Source organism: Mesoplodon mirus (genome assembly GCF_964341445.2).
Source record: "Mesoplodon mirus genome assembly, chromosome: 14".
NCBI lineage: Eukaryota > Metazoa > Chordata > Mammalia > Artiodactyla > Ziphiidae > Mesoplodon > Mesoplodon mirus.
In genome coordinates, this window is record NC_138990.1 from 47,234,665 (window position 1) to 47,253,553 (window position 18,889).

At 39.8% G+C, this 18,889-nt stretch overlaps 2 protein-coding genes across 3 annotated transcripts in view; one reads left to right on the forward strand and one right to left on the reverse strand.

Moving 5' to 3' along the window:
• Positions 1–235: 235 nt before the first annotated feature.
• LOC309815636 (ubiquitin-fold modifier 1-like) lies at positions 236–1,150 on the reverse strand. The gene has a single exon (XM_082642535.1). It carries the CDS (start codon positions 1,119–1,121, stop codon positions 864–866), a length of 258 nt encoding a protein of 85 aa, XP_082498661.1. The 5' UTR covers positions 1,122–1,150; the 3' UTR covers positions 236–863.
• Positions 1,151–6,553: 5,403 nt separating this feature from the next.
• The window catches only part of PPP1CB (protein phosphatase 1 catalytic subunit beta), a 36,938-nt gene continuing 24,602 nt past the window's right edge, over positions 6,554–18,889 (forward strand). Inside the window, exons 1-2 of one of the 2 annotated variants that reach the window (XM_082641824.1) lie at positions 6,554–6,632; positions 6,856–6,984. In XM_082641824.1, coding sequence (XP_082497950.1) covers positions 6,933–6,984 — 52 coding nt within the window. In that variant the 5' untranslated portion in view covers positions 6,554–6,632; positions 6,856–6,932. Of the gene's footprint in view, positions 6,633–6,661; positions 6,681–6,855; positions 6,985–18,889 lie in introns of those variants that run through there. The other variant, XM_082641825.1, reaches the window with a different exon arrangement.

Sequence of the window (18,889 nt, forward strand, 5' to 3'; positions counted from 1 at the left end):
CTTCAAATGTTGGGTCTTCAGTAAGTAGAATTAGTGAGCATTTCAGTTAGCATTTCCTTGAGCTCTGTTGTGAACATTAGATCTTCTTTACAACAATACTTTTTCCCCAAACGTTATTTAGAAGTATTATCCTAATATTCTAGGATATTAGGATTTCTGTTTTAAAGGTTTTTTTAAAAAGACCAATAAAGGAATGCATAATTCAGCAACTGATGCTTCTACTTTAGTCTCAAACTCTTTGGCATGGGATACCAATGTTACACGTAAGGGGCTAGATCAAAAATTCAATTTTTGGCTACTTGAATTTTAAATTAAAATTTATAAGAACTCAAGAAGTTTGAAACCTTAAAACAAGCTAAATGATAAAAAGATAGTTATTCATTGATGTGATCCTTTATCATAAACGATATATAATGAAGAATTCAACTATTTTTGTGCCTGCAAGTCAGATGCTATCAAGCAAACTGCCACATATGGATTGATAATCTTTTTTACATTTTTTAACTCAAAGACAAATAGGAAGATTCAGTAAATTTTAATTTTCCAAATGTTCTCAGAAAGAATGATCAGAAGCATCCTCCAGTTATAAGACACAGGTGGATAATCCATTTACCCCCAACGAATCACCTGTATGTGCTGTGAGGTAGTAATGTGATCTTCTGTGGTGATGATACCCTCAACAGAGAAGTGTCCCCTCTTCACGTGAAGAGTGTGAATAACAAGAAGGGACAGACAGTTACCTTTCATTACTTCATCAACTATTGGTGTCTTCATACGATTTCAAATGCCTGACTCCAATTTTACAACAATAACAATGTCAATATTTATTCTGGAAGGGGATTTTATGTTCCAAGCAGCAGAAATTAACAACTTCCAACACAATCTCTAGGAATTATTTGCAGTTCTGAACCGTGCTTTAGAAAAACATTTCCAGCAGTCTGTGCAGGATTTGTTCCTATTCCATCATTGGTAATAATTGCATCTGTTGCTGCAGGAACTTTAAATTCTTCTGCTGCAAACTTTAAGACTGCTGTAGAAGGTGTACTTTCAGGAACACTGAGTACTTTGTATGGTAGCTGCGGGTCCAACGTCAGTGTGATCTTAAAGGAAACCTTCGACATGGTGCAGCCGGTCTGGACAGAAACCTCACGCTAACCTAGGTATTTATTTTGTGATCATTTTATCTTGAAGCATACACCAGAGAGTGTCCTTAAGAGACAATGTTCCACTGAGAGAGAGAGAGAGACAGAGAGAGAGAGAGAGAGAGAGTTGGGGGTGTCAGAAGTGGGGGAAAGGGGAGGGTTTTGGCCAAGGGCAGGGGAAGAGGTATTTGGTTATACCTGGCTTTATAATTTGGGGGGCTAAAATGACTGAGGACATGTCTTATGGCTTAGCTGATCACTCTGGTGCTTGATTATTCTCTCATATGTGTATTGAAATGAAACCAAAAGTAAATCCTAAGCAAAATTCTTGCCCCTGCCTAGGTGTATAACAGGTCTAGCTCTGTACTGACAGGGGTGGCCTCCTACTGATGCATGTGTCCTTGTCTGGTTTCTCAGTATCCCTGAATTAAGCTGACTACAAAAGTCTATGACATTTGATATACAGAATGGCTGCCCTCAAGGTATATCTAGTAAAATTTAGAACTTACTGCCATTTAAGACTATTAAAGACTTGACTAAGAGGAATCATATTCATGGAAGGACAGCCTGATGAATGTTGATTCATTCATTTATAAGCTATCCTGGATTAGTCAAGGCAGCAAAGAGCTATATATCACTATCACAACCTTCACACTTTGCTACCAAAACCTATTCACTTTCACACCATATTGGCTATTGGCCAATATCAAGAGGCATATAAAACATCCCTATGAAAGTCTGTGCTGTGTTTACTAAAAGGAATCATGAGGCTGCTGTTCACTGTGTTCCAAAGTGCCTTCTTTGAGGACACTCCATAGGGACATCTTTCTGATCTCAGCACAGTGATAGTTGGGTTCTTCTGAGCACTAGTCTGGCCCAGGTATTTCCTGTCAGTAAGTACAAATAAAATCATGATTTTATTAAGACCCTAAGTCATGATTCCCCAAGTCCTTTACAATCAGGAAGTCCAATTTCCCTCCACAGACATTTCTGGAATTACCCAAGGATATTAACATGCATGTTATGCCTCCCTAAGCCCAGTGGTATGCTGGTAAATGTTTAACAACCAGCTTTCTGGTGGAAAAAGCTGATAGATTTGTAACATGTGCTAATTTCCTTGGTGTAAATACTCCTCTCACTATGGCCAATATCACTGAAGGTAGAGTTGGAAAGAGATGCATAGCAGCATTTCATTATATAGTATTTCCACCATACAGATACAGTACATGTTAACAACCTTTAGACTATACATAATAGTAAAATGTAGCAACATAAAGAGAATGTGATGAGTCTTGGGCAATAATTACCTTTGTTTTTGTTATATTTATTTGTAAGTCTATATAATTTACTTTTTAAATGACCCTGTTTCACAACTGGCTTGCAAAATTGCCTGAAAGTTTAACAACTGGCTCTCATGAGCCAGTGTAAGCTGGCTCCCACACACCACTATCTAAAGCCACACGGGGTTGGGAGTCTAGCTAATAGTTTGCCCTTTAGTCTGTTGGCTTAACAATCCTGGTCTTATCAGGAGCAGGACCTTGGCCTGATCCTTTCCCTAAGTCTTGCCACATGTCCAGAAAGAGAGGGAGGCAGTTTCCTACATGCAATCAGAACCACTCCCTGCCAGTCCCCTGCTCTAAAGTCTGCTGGTCTCCAGGCTCAGGTGGTCTACAGAGCTGCTGCCCACCACACATTGCTGGTGCTCCACCCAGTGTCTCCTACACCAATGGCAGCCTTCTCGTGTCTCTGCTTCCAAGCTGATGACTTCCCTAACTGACAACACCCATTCTGCCCATGGACCACTGCTCACACTCAGGCCAAGAACTTCCTGAGAGTCAGTATCTTGCCAAGTGAGGCTTCTCTCTCTTTGGTACCCACCTACCCTTGAACCTCATCGTGGCTCTGACTGCCTCTATTGCTGCTGCTGCCTGCAGCACTGTCTCCTCTGACCTCTGGATCTCCACCTCTTACCTCTTCCTCTGCCCTCAACCTCTTATCCACATTTTAAGGTCTAAATAAACTTTGAAAACTGAGATTCACATAAATGTGACACGAAAACTCACATAACCAAGTAGGATGAAATGGAAATGAAGAATGATCCCAATTTTACAAAATGGGTATACATCTATCTATCTATTCCCTGCTTTTAGAAAGTTCGCTGTATGCAACTTTGCTTTTACGAAGGACCTACGTGAGTATCTTTTTCCGCTAACCAAAAGAAATCCAAAGAGGATTTTCATTGTTACAAAAAAAGGCGAAAAGTAAAAATAGTGTTTAGCGTTAGTTCTGCAGCAAGCCATTACAGAGGAGAGGCACACATCAAGCACCGCCAAGTTCCTTCTCTAGGAACTATACTCAGCATCAGGCTGCCATAACTTTGAACTGTGTCTGTGAGCATCTGTGCTTTATCTCGATTTATTTTGTGCACCTGTTAGCAAGATGTGTCCTAGGGTAATTGCTTCTTTGCTTTATGACACTTCGGCTCACGAAAAGTTTCATAAGAATGCCCTACTTTCAGATAGGGGAACTACACCATATATATGTCTATATAAAGAAATATATTTATAATATAATTATATTATATATGATATAAAATATATAAATATATATTCAGAGATAAAACAGAAAAGTGGTTATCTATGGCTGGTGAAATTGTAGGTGATTTTTGTATTTTTTCTTTGTTTTCCAATTTCCTTCAATAAATACGTTTTATTCCTGGGGGGAGGGAAAAGCTGCTTTAATGGCAACTCTAATTTGAACTAATATGAGGCAAAATGCAGTCTTTATTTACCTTACATGACATGGATATTCATATGATTTTCTTTAAAAAAAAATTAATGCTTCCGTTTATAGTGAGCTGTCCCAGAAGCTGCTGGGGTGTTAAGTAATACATAGTATATGCACTAAACTTCAAAATCTGAAGACGTCTGATTCTGAATTCTTATATAATATTTTTGGAGGGGGATCCCACAGGAAAGTTGGTTGGGCCCCTAGTGATAGAGCTCTTTCATTTTTATAATAGTCCCTTCTTACCCAGGATTCTAAGGCACTAGAAAACCTGGTGGGGTGGGGGTGAAGGGGCATCTCCATCTGCAGGCAGTACCAGACGGTACTCAGAACCATCCTCTGAGCTCTTCTGACTCACAGAACTCTGCTGAGACCGGTCTCTCTCTGCCCTCCTCCACTTGGGGTGATTTTCTCTAAGATGCTTACTTTCTCTCTGTGCAATCCAGTTTCCTTTGTGTGTCCCTTGTCCCTTAAATATATCTGCATATGTATAAACCCTAATTGAGGACAGGGTTCAAAGTTCTTTCTCACGGGGTTCATGGGCCCCATGAAAATTGGAGGATAAGAAGACACCGTAAGTGTTCTAAACATTCTGTTACTCTTTTAGAGGCTCATGGAAGAGATTTGGGAAAGTGGCATCCAACTCCACAAGCTGGTCTATTCAAGTCTCAGTTCCAGCTGAGCCAGAACACTTACTCCACTTGCTACTGATTGGTTGCAATTTTCCTTGGTTGCTAGAAAGCTTAGAATCATATTTGTGACTTATCCCTAGCAAACCATAGGACCTTACACCATGCATTTTACATACAATACTGCTGGTTTTATCTTATCTTTCCCACTCTCGGTTTTCTTTTGTGCTCTTTTCCTCTGTACATATTTTTAACTTATCCTACTTCATGTATTTACATAAGCTACTTTAAATCCCTTCTTCTGGAATAAAGCAGGGTATAAATAAATGGTCATTAACAAAAGAGTCTGATGAGGATCCATTTCTTCACCTCTAAAGGTCCTAAGATGAACTGGTGACAATAAGAGTCTATGAACATAAACTACTCCAGACAGGATTACCATTATAGCTAGTCACCTGTTCTGTGTTCACCACCAATCCACAAGCTAAATCTTGAAATGGAGAGAAAACTAGAAAAAAAGAGATCAGGAAATCCTATCTCTGTAAGTCATCTGAACCATCATAAAGCACTTGATTGGATAATGCTTTTTCCCCAAAAAAGCTATGATTTCTGTTCTCGACATTTATGTTGTAACACATGCATATTTAAGCATCTCAGTTCACATACACTGAGAGGGAGTATATCACAATTGTTGAGTGCAGACTCTGGCACTAGGATGCCTGGGTTTGAATCCCAGATCTGCCATTTACTTGGTGCTAGGTATTTAACAATTCTGTGCTTCAATAAATTCCATCTACAAAGTAGAGATAATAATAGTACCTACCTCACAGGGCTGGTGTAAGGATTAAATGAAATAACATATGTACTATAACATTTAAAACAGTGCCAGAGCACATAGAGGGATCTCAAAAATGTTAGCTATTATTAGTGATATGTGAGTGGGAGAAGCACTGCCTTGAGCTTGAGACAGCATCTTGTTTGTGAGTTTCTAAACACCTGAGGAATGAGTGAAGACTTTTGGTCTGACCACTTCTGAGAACAGGCCCAAAACTCTGGCTTACCTAGATCCTTTGCGTGGCTACTCTTCCCCCTGCTTTTCTAGAGGCAGAATTCTGTGGTGGAAAGAAGAGGTGGGCAACCAACCTTCCTGAGCCTCCGCGTTTCTTTGTCCCTCTCTTCTACATACCAGATACGGTGGGAGCTGCAGGCACAAAGATAAATTGGGTTTACCGTGTAGGAGCTCACGGTCGAGTGCAGGAGATAAATGCAAAAACAATTACAAGGTGGGATGATTAAGCAATATATAATGAAGGTATTTTTCTTGTTGTTGTTCAAAATGCACTGTGGAAAAGCAGTATCCACAGAATGGAAGATGTAAGATATGTGAAAGCGTTCTATAGAAGGCAGACAACGGTACCCATGTAAAATATTATTACTGCTGATCCTCTCAGGGCCCACTTTAACTTATTTCATCTAGGGACACTTGGGCAACCAACCTTGTGGAACCGTAGGGTATAAAACCCCTTACGTGCAACGTCAAACTGTTCCAGCAGAGTAACCCCTTCTTGCTTTCCAAACGTGTAAACCCAGTTTCAAACATGGGTAACGCAGTCCGCGTTTCCCGCTTACCGGGAACGAGGAACTGCTTGCAAAACCAGGGACTGAAACCAAGAAAAGAAAAGCAAGGCGGAAAGAGCACAACCACGTCTGCTGAGCGCCCCGGGCCCGGGCCCGGACAGCTGGGAAGCTGGAAGGCCTGCACTGCCTACGCGCGCTCTGCGTAATGGGAGCTTCCCCGGCGCACCAAAACCTGGGAGCCTCAGGGGCGCCGCCTGCGCAGCCGCGAAGATTCGGCGCAGTGGAAGTGGCGAGAGAGGGCGACGCACCTGCGCGAAGGCGGTGGCGCGGCGGCGGCGGCGAGAGAACGAGTCCAGTGCGATTGCGCGGAGGCCGGGGGCGAGGCGGGGCCGCGAGGGAGTGCGCCGTGCGCCTGCGCGGAGGGCTGCGTGGCGCGGTGGCGGGGAAGGGCGGTGTGGAGTGAGTGGCGCTGCGGGAGGGGCCGTCGGCGGCGCTGGTGAGCTTTGCGGAGTTGGGCGGTGCCGAGGAGGAGGAGGAAGAGGAGGTGGGGGCTGGGTCTGACGCGGCCCGGTTTCTGGGGGCTCCACTTGTTTATTTATTTATTTCTCGTGGGTGCCTCCGAGTGTGTGCGCGCTCCACTGCTTGGTGGGAAGGGGTGGGGGGAGGGCCCGGGGGAAGGGGGAGTTGGAACCGGGGTCGAAACGCCGCGTGACTTGTAGGTGAGCGGTCGCCGCAGCGTCCGCCGTCGAGAAGCCCTTGTTCCCGCTGCTGGGAAGGAGCGTCTGGTGCCGACAAGATGGCGGACGGGGAGCTGAACGTGGATAGTCTCATCACCCGACTGCTGGAGGGTGAGTCGGGGCCCGGCCGGCCGCGGGGAGGGGGCGCCTCCCTCAGCCCTCCTTGTCCCTCCGCCGCCGGAGCCCGAGGGGACCCCCGTTCCCGCCCCGAGGCGGCCGCCGAGGAGGGGGCGAAGAAGCTGGTGGGCCGGGGGGAGCGGCCCCCGGGAACACGGCCGAGGGGAGGCCGGGCGTCAGGGGCTGTCCCCGCGAGCAAGTAGTGCCCCAGCGGACCTTCGGGGATCCGCACGGCGGCGCGCCGGCGGGGGTGCCTGGTGACCCTTCGCGAGGAGGGTGCCGGGATGCGTGCTCCGGGGCATTGTACGCCCGTGGGACGTGTATTTCTTCTCTGTTCTCTTTTGTGCCTTGCCCTTGGATGCCTCCGTTTCTTGTTACCGGAGTGAATTTAAAAAAAATCTTCTCCTTGAGTCGACTGTTTGATCTGTTCGGCATTTTTACATGATGCTACAGGACAAACTCTATTCAAGGAGAAGATAACGTGAGCGGGAGTGGAGTCCCGCCCATGTATTATTTAGCTTTAAAGCATAGTAAGCCAAAAGTCTTTGACCGAGCTGAAGATGCACGCAAGAAATATGTAGGCACGTTTGCTGAAGGGATTGGTTTTCGGGTTTGAGAATTTTAGCAGGTTTGAGCAGGATTTAATTTCTGCACAAACTTAAAAAAGGTCGATTGTAAAGCCTCTCTTGTGTTTAAAAGATATTTACAGGTCTTAGCAGCTTTTGAACTTTCTGGGCCCTTCTGTTTTTAATTGGATAGTTTTATGTTAGGGTCGGGGATTGAGGGAAAGGGAAGAGATGGAGAGGCCAGGGTATTATTCAGAGTCAGTCGCTGTCTTCTGCCAGTGAATCCCTTTACCCTAAAATTTGCGTCATCACTAGCTGCTTTGTGACTGTATAGGAAAGAAATTACGCCATTAAAAAAAAATTATTGTTCTCTCTGTCAGAAACCGTGGAAGGATTACATATCCATTGTTACTGGCTTTCAAATTTCCTGAAGATAATTGTTTGCCACAGTGAAACAGTATGTACTTACATTTGGAAAATCATCACAGAAGAAGATTGTGTGATTGGGGGGCGGAAGGGAGGGCGCTAGTTCCTTTTTTCAGCCAAAGTGTCGGTATTTTATCAGTTCTCTGTGTACCTGTTGTGTAACAAACTACAGTATACTTGCTCCAGTTGTGAAAGCCTTCCAGCAGTCTAAGACTGAGTCTCTTAAGACTGAATAAGAAGCGAAGTTTTACCAGGAACTCTTGTTTGCCTTTTCCTTTACTATCAAGTTATTCTTGGGAGGCCCCCTGGTGCCTGCAGTCAGTGTTCACTGTTTAAGACTCCCTGGACTCAAACAGATGTGAACATCTTACTGGGTCTGTGAGACATTTGCTTTGAAAAAGTGTATGTATTTTTTTGTAGTTACGCATTGTTGTAAGAGGGAAGTGTAGCTATTTAAAAATTTTTATATCTTGTTAACTTTGGGGGAAGTTTATGCTCACCATGAACTTGGCTTGTAAATTTAAATATTTAAAAATCTGATGCTTGTATCTCAACTTCTTTATTTTTATTTTACATGAACTTACATATTTATATACTGTATAGGCATAAAACACAGCAGACTTATGTGTTTTTAAATCTTTGATATGCGATCTTTTAAGTCAGATGTACCTTTTTAAGATTATAGATAATTAAGAAACTTCACTAGTGGATTGTTCAAGGTTGTTAGAGAAAAGATATGGTGAGGAAATAGGCTAAGTGATTCTGTTTGTTTCTGTGAATTCAAATTACATACGTGTTGGGTTCTGGTTTTGGATGATCATTTTCCAGACTTTTTCCCCTTTTAAATTAGGAAGCATTTATTGACCTGCTTTGTGCCAGTCACCAGGAATCCAAAAATAAGACACAGTCTCTTCACTCAGGGAACTCCCAGTCTAAACAAGTGACTTTCAGGCTTTTTCAGCCTCCTCTCTGACAGTAAAGAGTACCATTACATGCTTCTTAATCCCGGGAAGTATGTTTGGTTTTGACCGTGCCTCCCTGGGATTCTTAAATTCTCCTCTTCTCCTTCCCTTTTCCAAAATCTAGACCCGTCCAAAGACATCCTAACAGACGTGGATTTTCTAATAAATAATTGTTTTTAATCTTCAAATAAGAATTCTTTTGTCTGCCTTGATTTTCAGTGATGTTACATGCTAATTATTAACTCAAATTCAAGTAAAGCTGCTTAGCAGAATAGCTATAGTTAGGTTTTTTGCTTGTTTGTTTTTAGTATTAAATGAAAGTATTGTACAAGGGAGGGGAAATCAGCAGGACTTGATCTCATTTTAAAATGTTGACTGTAGTTCCATAACATATTCTTGATTTTTTTATTACATTAGATTGCTAGTCAGCTATAACCCTTTTAGTAACTTTTATTACCAATCAGCTATAACACTTTTAGTAATTTTATGAGTTTCTTTGTGTTTTTTAGGTGGCCAAATGATGTTCATTTCCAAAGTGCCTTTTACATTTAAATTTTTTGTTATTATTTAATGCAAAACAGTATACTAATTTATTGTTTGGATAGTGCATGTTCCTTCAGTATATTTTCTTGAGTTAAGTTTTACTTACCACAAAGCCAAAGATGCCTACCACTCTATCCCCTTTAGTGATCCTGCTACCACATTCTTGTAGTTTATCATAGTGCTTTTGACTGGTTGTTGAAATTGAAGCTAGTTCCTATGGGTATCCTGGAAAATCCAGTAAAAGCTTTTTACTTTGATCAGCAGTTCCAAAAGGAGTTAGGATGGCAGTGGGAGTATAGAGGAATCACCTGGGGAGCTTTATTCAGACTATAAATGTTGAATTTATTTTGGAGGACTTGAAAAAGGTTGAGTAGAATCTGCTTGTTTGGGAAGAGGGTTGTGTGGAAAACTGCTTCCCGATGGTCGAGATTGTGCCAGCTCTGTTCCCAGCCACAGACTGTTCACAACAGTTTTATTGAGATACAATTCACATACCATACAATTTCACCTATTCGAAGTGTATAATTGAGTGGTTTTTAGTTGTGCAACCATCAGTCACCACAATCAGCTTTAGAAAGTTTTCACCACCACCACCCTCAAACACAACACAACCCTGTTTTCACTAGCCAACAAATCCCTTTTCCCTTCACCACTCCTTCCAGTACTAGGCTGCCTGTTCTGGACATTTCATCTGAATGAAATCATACATTATGTGGTCTCTTGTGATTGGCTTCTTTTAACGTTTTGAAAGTTCATCTATGTTGTAGCATGTATCAGTATTTCATTCCTTTTATGGCCGAATAATATTTCATTGCATGAATATACCACATTTCATTTGTCCATTTATCACTTGATGGGACATTTGAGTTGTTTCCCCTTTTTGGCTATTGTGCATAATACTGCTATGAATGTTCATGTATAAGTGTTTGTGTGGATATATGTTTTCATTTCCCTTGGGTATATAGCTGGGAGTGAAATTGCTAGGTCAAATGGTAACTCTGTTTAACTTTTTGAGGAACTGCCAGACTGTTTAAAGCCTCTTTTCTGATGAAATTGTTTAATTACGACCCAGCAGTCTACAGATTAGGCAGTTGGAAGGAAGTGCTAGTTGGTCTTGGCAACCTCAGCTTCTGCAGGGATAGTGGTGTTGTGTAGACCCAAGGCCAGGTCTTTTAAAAAAGAGCAGGTTGAGGAATAGGGGAGATGGTCTGAGGGATACTTTCTCTCTTCTCTTGCATCTTTTTAGATGAGAAGCTAGAGAAGGCATAAAGATGCTACATTGTTCAGAGATTCAGGGATTAGGTTGGTTGCTTGCTTGCTTGGTTTTCCTGTCAGTTAATTCCAGCAGGTGAGGGAAATTTTGACAGTTTGAGGAAGTAGTCCAGAGTATTTTTATTTTATTCGAAGATACAGAGCTGGGGCTTTTCTGGTAAATGTCTAAACCAAGATGAGGAGTTATTGGGATTTAGAAATCTATTTACATTTGAGTCTAGAGACAGGATTATATTAAGATTTAGGATTAGTGAGGAAGATAGTAAATTTTATCAAGTAGGTTTTTTTCATCTGATGTCTTATTATCCACATTTATCATTTAACAGTATCCATTCCAATAGTATACGTTCTCAAACAACTCTTAACAGGTAAAATAACATCAGTGTTAAGAATGTCAAGATATTTAGAAATAATTAAAATCTCAGTTTCAGAAACAACCTTGATCCTGGAAATCTTCGGCTATAGGGATGCAAGAAGAAATGGTTTGTAAATGTCAGTAGGCTTAGCAGTGGTGTGGTGGTGGAGGATAGGGATTCCCAGTTTAATCTTCTAGGATTTAATTTTGAGTGAATACAAATTTATACCCTCAGGCAGCGATCACTGCTCCTCTAGCAGCTGTAAGTAGCCATTTCAAGGCTTATTCTTTCTGGGAAAATAGAGGATCAGTGAAGGTAGGAAGCCGAAAGAGATTAAGGTTACAACTCTTCTTTCTTTTTGTAAACCCTCCACCTTCCCCCAAGATTGAATATGATTACCTTTGAAGTCTTGGTTATTGGTAGGTGAAGTGTACTTTTTTTTTTACACCTCATTCTCTGAAATACACTGTACCTCAGAGATTTTCCATCTTTAAGATAAAATGAAAATCCTTTAATGGAAATTGTCGTTATTCCACAATTAGAAGTAGGGGACTAAAAATGCAGAAACTCATTCTGAAGTTAAGTAAGTACAAATAACTAGTAGCCAGTCTTTTCCTAGTTTAATGGAGGAATTCAGTTCCTGGTCTAGGTGGGTACTTGTCATGCAGTAGAAAAAGTAGTAAAAGGACAGGGACAATTGTCCTTTAATCTGCCTACCCACTATTCATGTGTATAGCAAAGTGATTTATGAGGACATACATAACCTTCCTAATAGTCACTGACCTCAGGGCTCTCCCTTCCCAAATTTACCCGCATCTGTGCAAAGACAAATAGAGGTATTTATGTTACGTGCGTAATCTGGTGGGAATGTTGCCTTTGGGTCTTGATACATGCTGGCACTGTGTAATTTGGAGGTTTTGACACAGTTTATTTCCCCATAAAAGAATTTAATCCTTAGAATGTTCATTAGACTATGCCTGAGTTCCCATCTGGTCAATTACCAAACTATTGATCAAAACATTTTCTTGCTTTTAGTGCTTGTCTAACACCATTTTAACTTTTCCCTTAATCCTACCTACTATTTTCAAGATTTAGAGAAATCAAAAGTTACTTTTCATATTTAAGGACATCTGTTATATAGCTTCTCTAATATTTAGCAGTTATTATGACTCTTTTTTATTTTAAATAGTAAAACTGAGAGGGAAACTTTATAGGTACTTGTAGGTTCATCTGTGTTGTTTGAATATGTATCAAATAATTGAGCCAAAGTAGTGAAAGAAAATGACCAGGCTTCTGGAGTGAAAGTGAGAGAAAGACATAAGTTATATAATGACAGAAAGGAACATATTTTATGAACATCAGACCTTAACTGAAATACTTATGTGAATCCTGAATGATAACAGATATATACTCAATTAAGTGTTTATTCAAGGTAGTTCAGTAAGTATTGATATAGTGCAGGACCATGTTTATACTCGCTAAAGGTACAGGTTCTGCATGTATTATAATTTCAGCTCTTCCTCAGTTTCTTCTGCATTTTGAGGATGATAATAGACCTGCTTCATAATGTATCTGTAACAACTAAACTGGTAGAACGCTTAGAACATAATAAAAGCTCAGAAAATGTTAGCTACTGTTATTGTTTAGTAAAAACCTGAGTATAAGGTAATAGAGGGCTTCTTATCCTGCTGAGCCCTGGACCCCTCCTCAAAGGAATTTTTGAGAAGGCTATTTCTTGTGAGGATCTAACAGATGTGTCCTCCACATTGTTTGTTGCATACAACCACTCATACATAGTATGTATGTATGTATGTATAAAACATTTCTTTCCTATTCCCATTATTCAGAATTTATAATCTGGTTTGACATATTAATGTTGGTGCTGACGGGAGAGATATTTTTAGGCAGAATTAAATGGTGAAAGGTGATTTGGTATATGCTTTCTTTTGGCTAGGGACTAGAGAGCAATGGAATTCAAACTTTGAATCTTGTGACTACTTTATACTCATAAAAATAATTGAGGACAAGAACTTTGATTTGTATGAGTTATTTATCAGTATGGTGTTAGAAATTAAAACTAAGAATTTAAAAATATTCTTTAATTCATGTAAAATAACGATAATAACCTATTCATTTTACATAATCAGAGTTTGTTTTCTACAACAAAACTAATAGTGATAAGCACATGTCTTTAATGTCTGGTTTTGTAGAAGACAGCAGAATTCTCACATCTGCTTTGCTTCAGTTTGTTTTGATACATTGTTTTGGTTGAAGTATATAAAGAAAATCTGTACTTTTACAGATACGAAGTTGTAAAAAGAAGGAGTATTTCAATAGCCTTTTTAGATAATGGTGGATATTCTTTAATATTATACCAGAAATCGACAAGTGATAATTTCTTAAAGGTTAGTTGTAATGTAGAATCTGAAATATTGTTCTCTTACATTAAAATCCATTTATCTATCTTGCATTTTAAATGGATCTTACAGATGACTTTGTAACATGCATTGGTCATTTTGAAAATACTGGTTAAGCTGATTTATACAGATGTTCAAATGTTGACACATTTTATACAACATCAAAAAATTCACATTTGTTAATATTACAGCAAGGTATCAGAAGAGTCCTTAAGGATGAAGAAGCTGTCAAATTCATGGTGTTGGATACAAGGTTTCCAAAATTTTAATTTTCACTAGCAACAAATACTGTCAGTTGTCTTCTTTGAAATGACAGGCTCACTTTGTTCATTTTCAAGAGTATCTGTTAAATATCTTAAGTGTGAATAACCATAGTTTGTCTCTTGTGCTTTCCAGTAAAAGAGATGTTCTATGAAAAAAAGTAGCTAGATCAGCTTGGAACTAAAACAGTCACACGAGTGCTTTTCTTGAAGGCAACCATTGTACTTTGATATGCAACAGAAATGCTTCATGGATACTTTCCATTTCATCATGCAGAATATTAAAAAGATGTATACTTGTTGGTGGCGATGTAAGAAAATTGATTGTTTTTACTGCTTAGTCAAGGGCAAGGGCATTTTTAATTGAAAATGGACCTTTTTTGTTTCGCTGTGTGTGGCAATTTAGTGCCACTGATTTGGTTTCTGCTGAGGCGTCGGTGTTTTAAGGTGTTTTAATCACCATTGCTTTTGCACCATGCAGATGTCAACACAGTGAAAAAGGGGATCACACTCGTGAGAACCACAGGACTAGGATGCTCCCTTCTTCTGTTCCTGAAATGTCTAGTCCTTCCCTGTATCTGTTAATTTTCTTTTTTACTCTTTTTTCATTATCTATTTGTTTACTAGTTTACCTGGAATGATTTTTTAACTTACGGCAATACACAGACCCCTCTGAGAAATCATGAAAGCCCTGGACTTCTCAGAAAAGTATACATGTTCGTGTGCATACACAGTATTACAGTTTGGGTTTTTATACAGGGCTCCTGAAGGCCATCTGTAGGCTCAAACCACATTAAGCAGGCAAACTTAAGATAAATTGAAATTATGGCAGTTGCCTAATTCTTTCATTTAAAACCAAAATTCCCCATTCTAGCCAACTGTAAAAATTTTCCTTTTTTTCCTTTTTTGTGGCTTAAAGTAGACTCATACTAAATATGGAGAAATTGCCGTTTCATCTTAGAAAAAAAATTTAGGAAATCTGGATTTATGTTAACTTTGCTGTTGATTAGCATGTAACTTTGAGTGAATCTTTTTGGTAGGGTAGAAGTTAAAATATTAAAGGTTAATGAAGATTACTAAGATTTCATGTGGCAGATGTAATAGTGGAATTAGGTTTTTTTTTTCTCCTTGGCATTCTTTCTGTTTTAGAGAAGGCAGTTATTAGTAAGAACTTGCTGGAGAAAATAGCAGATGGTTATTGAAGGATAAAATTCAGTGTACACACAACACAGACATATATATCACACACCATTTGTAATTTAAAAAACAAACCTTCATTGAAAAGATTTTTACATGAATATGAAATTTGAAAAATAATGATGGAGTATAATTTTTTGTAATCATGAGAAGAAGGGACTTTTGGGGGAAGAGAACATTTTGCTTAATTGAGGTTCAGAGTTAGGGTTCTGTATCATCAAAATCAACTGGAAGTGTTCGTCTGTTAATGCTGATCTATAATGAGATTTTATGTATTTCATCTTGGAAGGTGTCTTAACACAGATAGGTAGGTACTACCGAAACTATTATCAATCCAAAAGCATGTGATTTTAGTTAAGTGATTTTAGTCATCACTTGGAAGGTATTTATAGAATTTTATTAGTTCTCTCAATATTTGCCTTTTATCATGTGATAACATTGCACATTAGTCAATTCCAGTGAGAGGTTAGGTGGAAGCTCCTCACCTGCACAATTAAATGGATTTTGATTTATTTTGCACTAACACTGAGGTCTAAAGAATGTTGTTAGAACTGTGGTTTGAGCTTAGAAAATAGTGTCCAGTGCAGATCTGTGAGGGAATGAAGATCTCACTTGTTTTAACATTTGACAGCCCTGGAACTGTGTAAAGCAACGTGACATTTGCTTGTGATTACAAGCAACATTAGTTGTCAAAGTGACTTAGCATAGTGTATGTTTCACACATAAGTATTTCTTCACATTTTAATTTTAGGTTGAATTATTAAGAAACATTATCAGGTTTGCAGCAAGATCTAATTTATAAAACCTACTCAGTGCTCGATAGTAGTGATTGAGGGTGATTCTCATTCAGAAAAATTTCAATATTGGCCCTCACCTCAAAAAAATCACAATAAAACTTTATCACTATTAAACCACTGAACTGCTGTGTGATAGGGCAAGTCAGGATATTCAGCTTTTGTTTCTGACAAACATTTGTGTAACTGACAATAGTTAAGTTCATGAGAGCTAATGAAGTACACCATTGATACCACTGGTTCAGTAGTATGATAGATTAAAATATTTTTCCACTGAGTGATTGCACCGTAAGCTTAAACACCTTCAATTTTCACAAGCTTTATTAAATTGTCCAACTAAGTCTTTTCCTGCTCCATGAGTATTTTTACCTCCATCAGTGTTTTGGGTTTGTTTCTTTAGCTTCTTTGAAAGTATTTTATTTATTTATTTATTTAATTTATTTATTTTTGGCTGCCTTGGGTCTCCGTTGCTGCGCGTGGGCTTTCTCTAGTTGCGGCGAGCCGGGGCTACTCTTCGCTGTGGCGCGGGCTTCAGTAGTTGTGGCTCGCGGGCTCTAGAGCGCATGCTCAGTAGCTGTGGCACACGGGCTTAGTTGCTCCGCGGCATGTGGAATCTTCCCAGACCAGGGCTCGAACCCATGTCCCCTGCATTGGCAGGCGGATTCTTAACCACTGTGCCACCAAGGAAGTCCCTTTGGAAGTATTCTTGCCTGTGGTTGTCCCACACAGACTATTCATAGAGGCTAACTTTTCAGTCACTTCAAATTGAGTATTGGCTCCTCAAGTAAGCAAAAACTAAGTATTGGCAATATCTGTGAACTCATCAAGAGCCAAGGAAACCACTCAAAATCATTTTTGTTTTTTTAACTGATGATTGACGTTGCTTCCAGTGTCCTCAACCCTTCAAGAACTGTCTTTATGGAAAGACTAATAAATATATAGTCTTAAACAAGTTTATAGTCTCAGGACATACTTCTTTGGCTTTTCCAAACAAATATGATTTAATTAACTCACCATTAGTAAATGGCTTTCCTCACTTTCTAATACATGGACCAGTTGGACGCTTACTTTCATTGCAGTCTCATTTTTATTTTTGTGAAGAAATTCTGCTGTGATGAGATTCCATTTACAATTAAAAAAATTTTTTTTGATTGTTACTTTCCTATGAGATGGGAATGTTGTGATGAAGTGCTTAGTTTCCTAATGTGAACATACATTTTATTCTTTTAGCACAGCTGTAATGTCATAAATACAATGCCTAGTCATCTAATTTAGTAACAAAATAATCCACACTCCACTGGGCCTTAGACATTCATATTTCAATTTTCTTCCTTTGACATGATGAGTATGCACTGGTAATAAAAGTAAAATAAAATGTTGCAGCACAGCAGAAGGTAGACACTGAAGACACTGTTGAGTTATAACTGCATCTCTGCAATTTCTAGTACCCTGGGAAGCAGTGCGAAGCCATGAGGGTGCCCCATGTGGTCTCTATGGCAACTACTCAACTCTGCCATTGTATCGTGAAAGTACCCATAGGTAATACGTAAATGAATGAGAGTGGTTTTGTTCCAGTAAAACTTTACTTATGGACGCTGACATTTGAATTTCATATAATTTTTATGTGTCACAGAGTATTGTTCTTCCCCCGCCTCCCCCTCCAACTATTTTTAAAAGTATGAAAGTTACTCTTAACTCACAGGTCACACAGAAACAGGGATTGGACCAAATTTGACCCTCAGGCCTTAGTGTTTTCCCCCTTTTCTGGTGTAAACATGATTGTGCAGAAAGATTATTTTATCAGGAGCCAGGAGACCTTGATGCTTCCACCTAAGTTGAATGACTCATTTGCTGAGATAACATATGGGGTTATGGCCAGTAGTGTCTAGTCCTTGGCAAGGTATTCCTTAAAATTCTTCATATAAGCGTCTGAATTTCTAGTGTGTGCCCAGTAATCATATTTTGTGTACTTCTCTGTTTTCACTTGAGCAGCCACTCCATTGTTGAAGAGCAACCAACACAGGAAATTTTTGAGGGTTTTGATCTTTAAGAAAAGGAAAGCACCACTGTGTTCAACAGTCACTCCTGGAGGCATAGGGGAATGCACTCCAAATAAAAAGTGGCAGTCTTACTGGACTAAAGAGGAGAGGTGGAAGTCTGGGGCAACTAAAGCAGTTGAAACTTAAGTCCAAAAGAGGAGAGAATCACATAGACTCTAACCTCAAAATCTGCAGTCAGGTCCCCCTAAAGTCATTGATTTCTAAGATACACACGTGCAAGGGAAGATTCTAAGTAAACCAGAAGAAAACAGTGTCTGGGAAGCTAAAGATATATTAGCAGAGATTCCAGCATCCCCCACAGTACCAGCATGGCACAAGTTGAAGTTCAATCTTTATGAAGTAAGAGAGGCCATATTATACCCTGAGTTTTCCATTGAGAACCCCCATCATGGCCACTCTCCAAGATTGAGGGCAAAATGAAGTAGGCCAGCCCTCAAGAAAATGTGGGTGAGGGGCTTCCCTGGTGGCACAGTGGTTAAGAATTCTTAACAGTGGTAAGAATCTGCCTGCCAATGCAGGGGACACGGGTTTGAGCCCTGGTCCAGGAATATCCCACGTGCTGCGGAGCAGCTAAGACTGTGTCACAACTACTGAAGCCTACATGCCTAAAGCCCATGCTCCGCAACAAGAGAAGCCACCGCAATGAGAAGCCCGCACACCGCAACAAAGAGTAGCCCCCGCTCACTGCAACTAGAGAAAGCCCGTGTGCACTGCAACTAGAGAAAGCCCGTGTGCAGCAACGAAGACCCAACACAGCCAAAAAAAAAAGGAAAGAAAAGAAAAGAAAAGAAAAAATGTGGGTGAGTCCTTGGTACTCTGTCTGCTGCTAAAGGAAGCAGCCCTCCATGGAGGAAGATGCCGTATAGAACTAGTACAGTTTTTCATCCATAATCAAATATTTCATTCAGTGAAATACTACAGGAATGCTAACAGGATTAATGGACCAAAATATCAAGAGGAGAAAAAGGTATAAATCCACAGAATTCACATATTAGACTTATCACACAGACTTGAAGATAACTGATTTAATATGCTCAAGGTAAAGA

Bases quoted from the DNA above. Each gene is read 5' to 3' on its own strand.
- LOC309815636 (XM_082642535.1), bottom strand. From the start codon at position 1,121: ATGTCGAAGGTTTCCTTTAAGATCACACTGACGTTGGACCCGCAGCTA.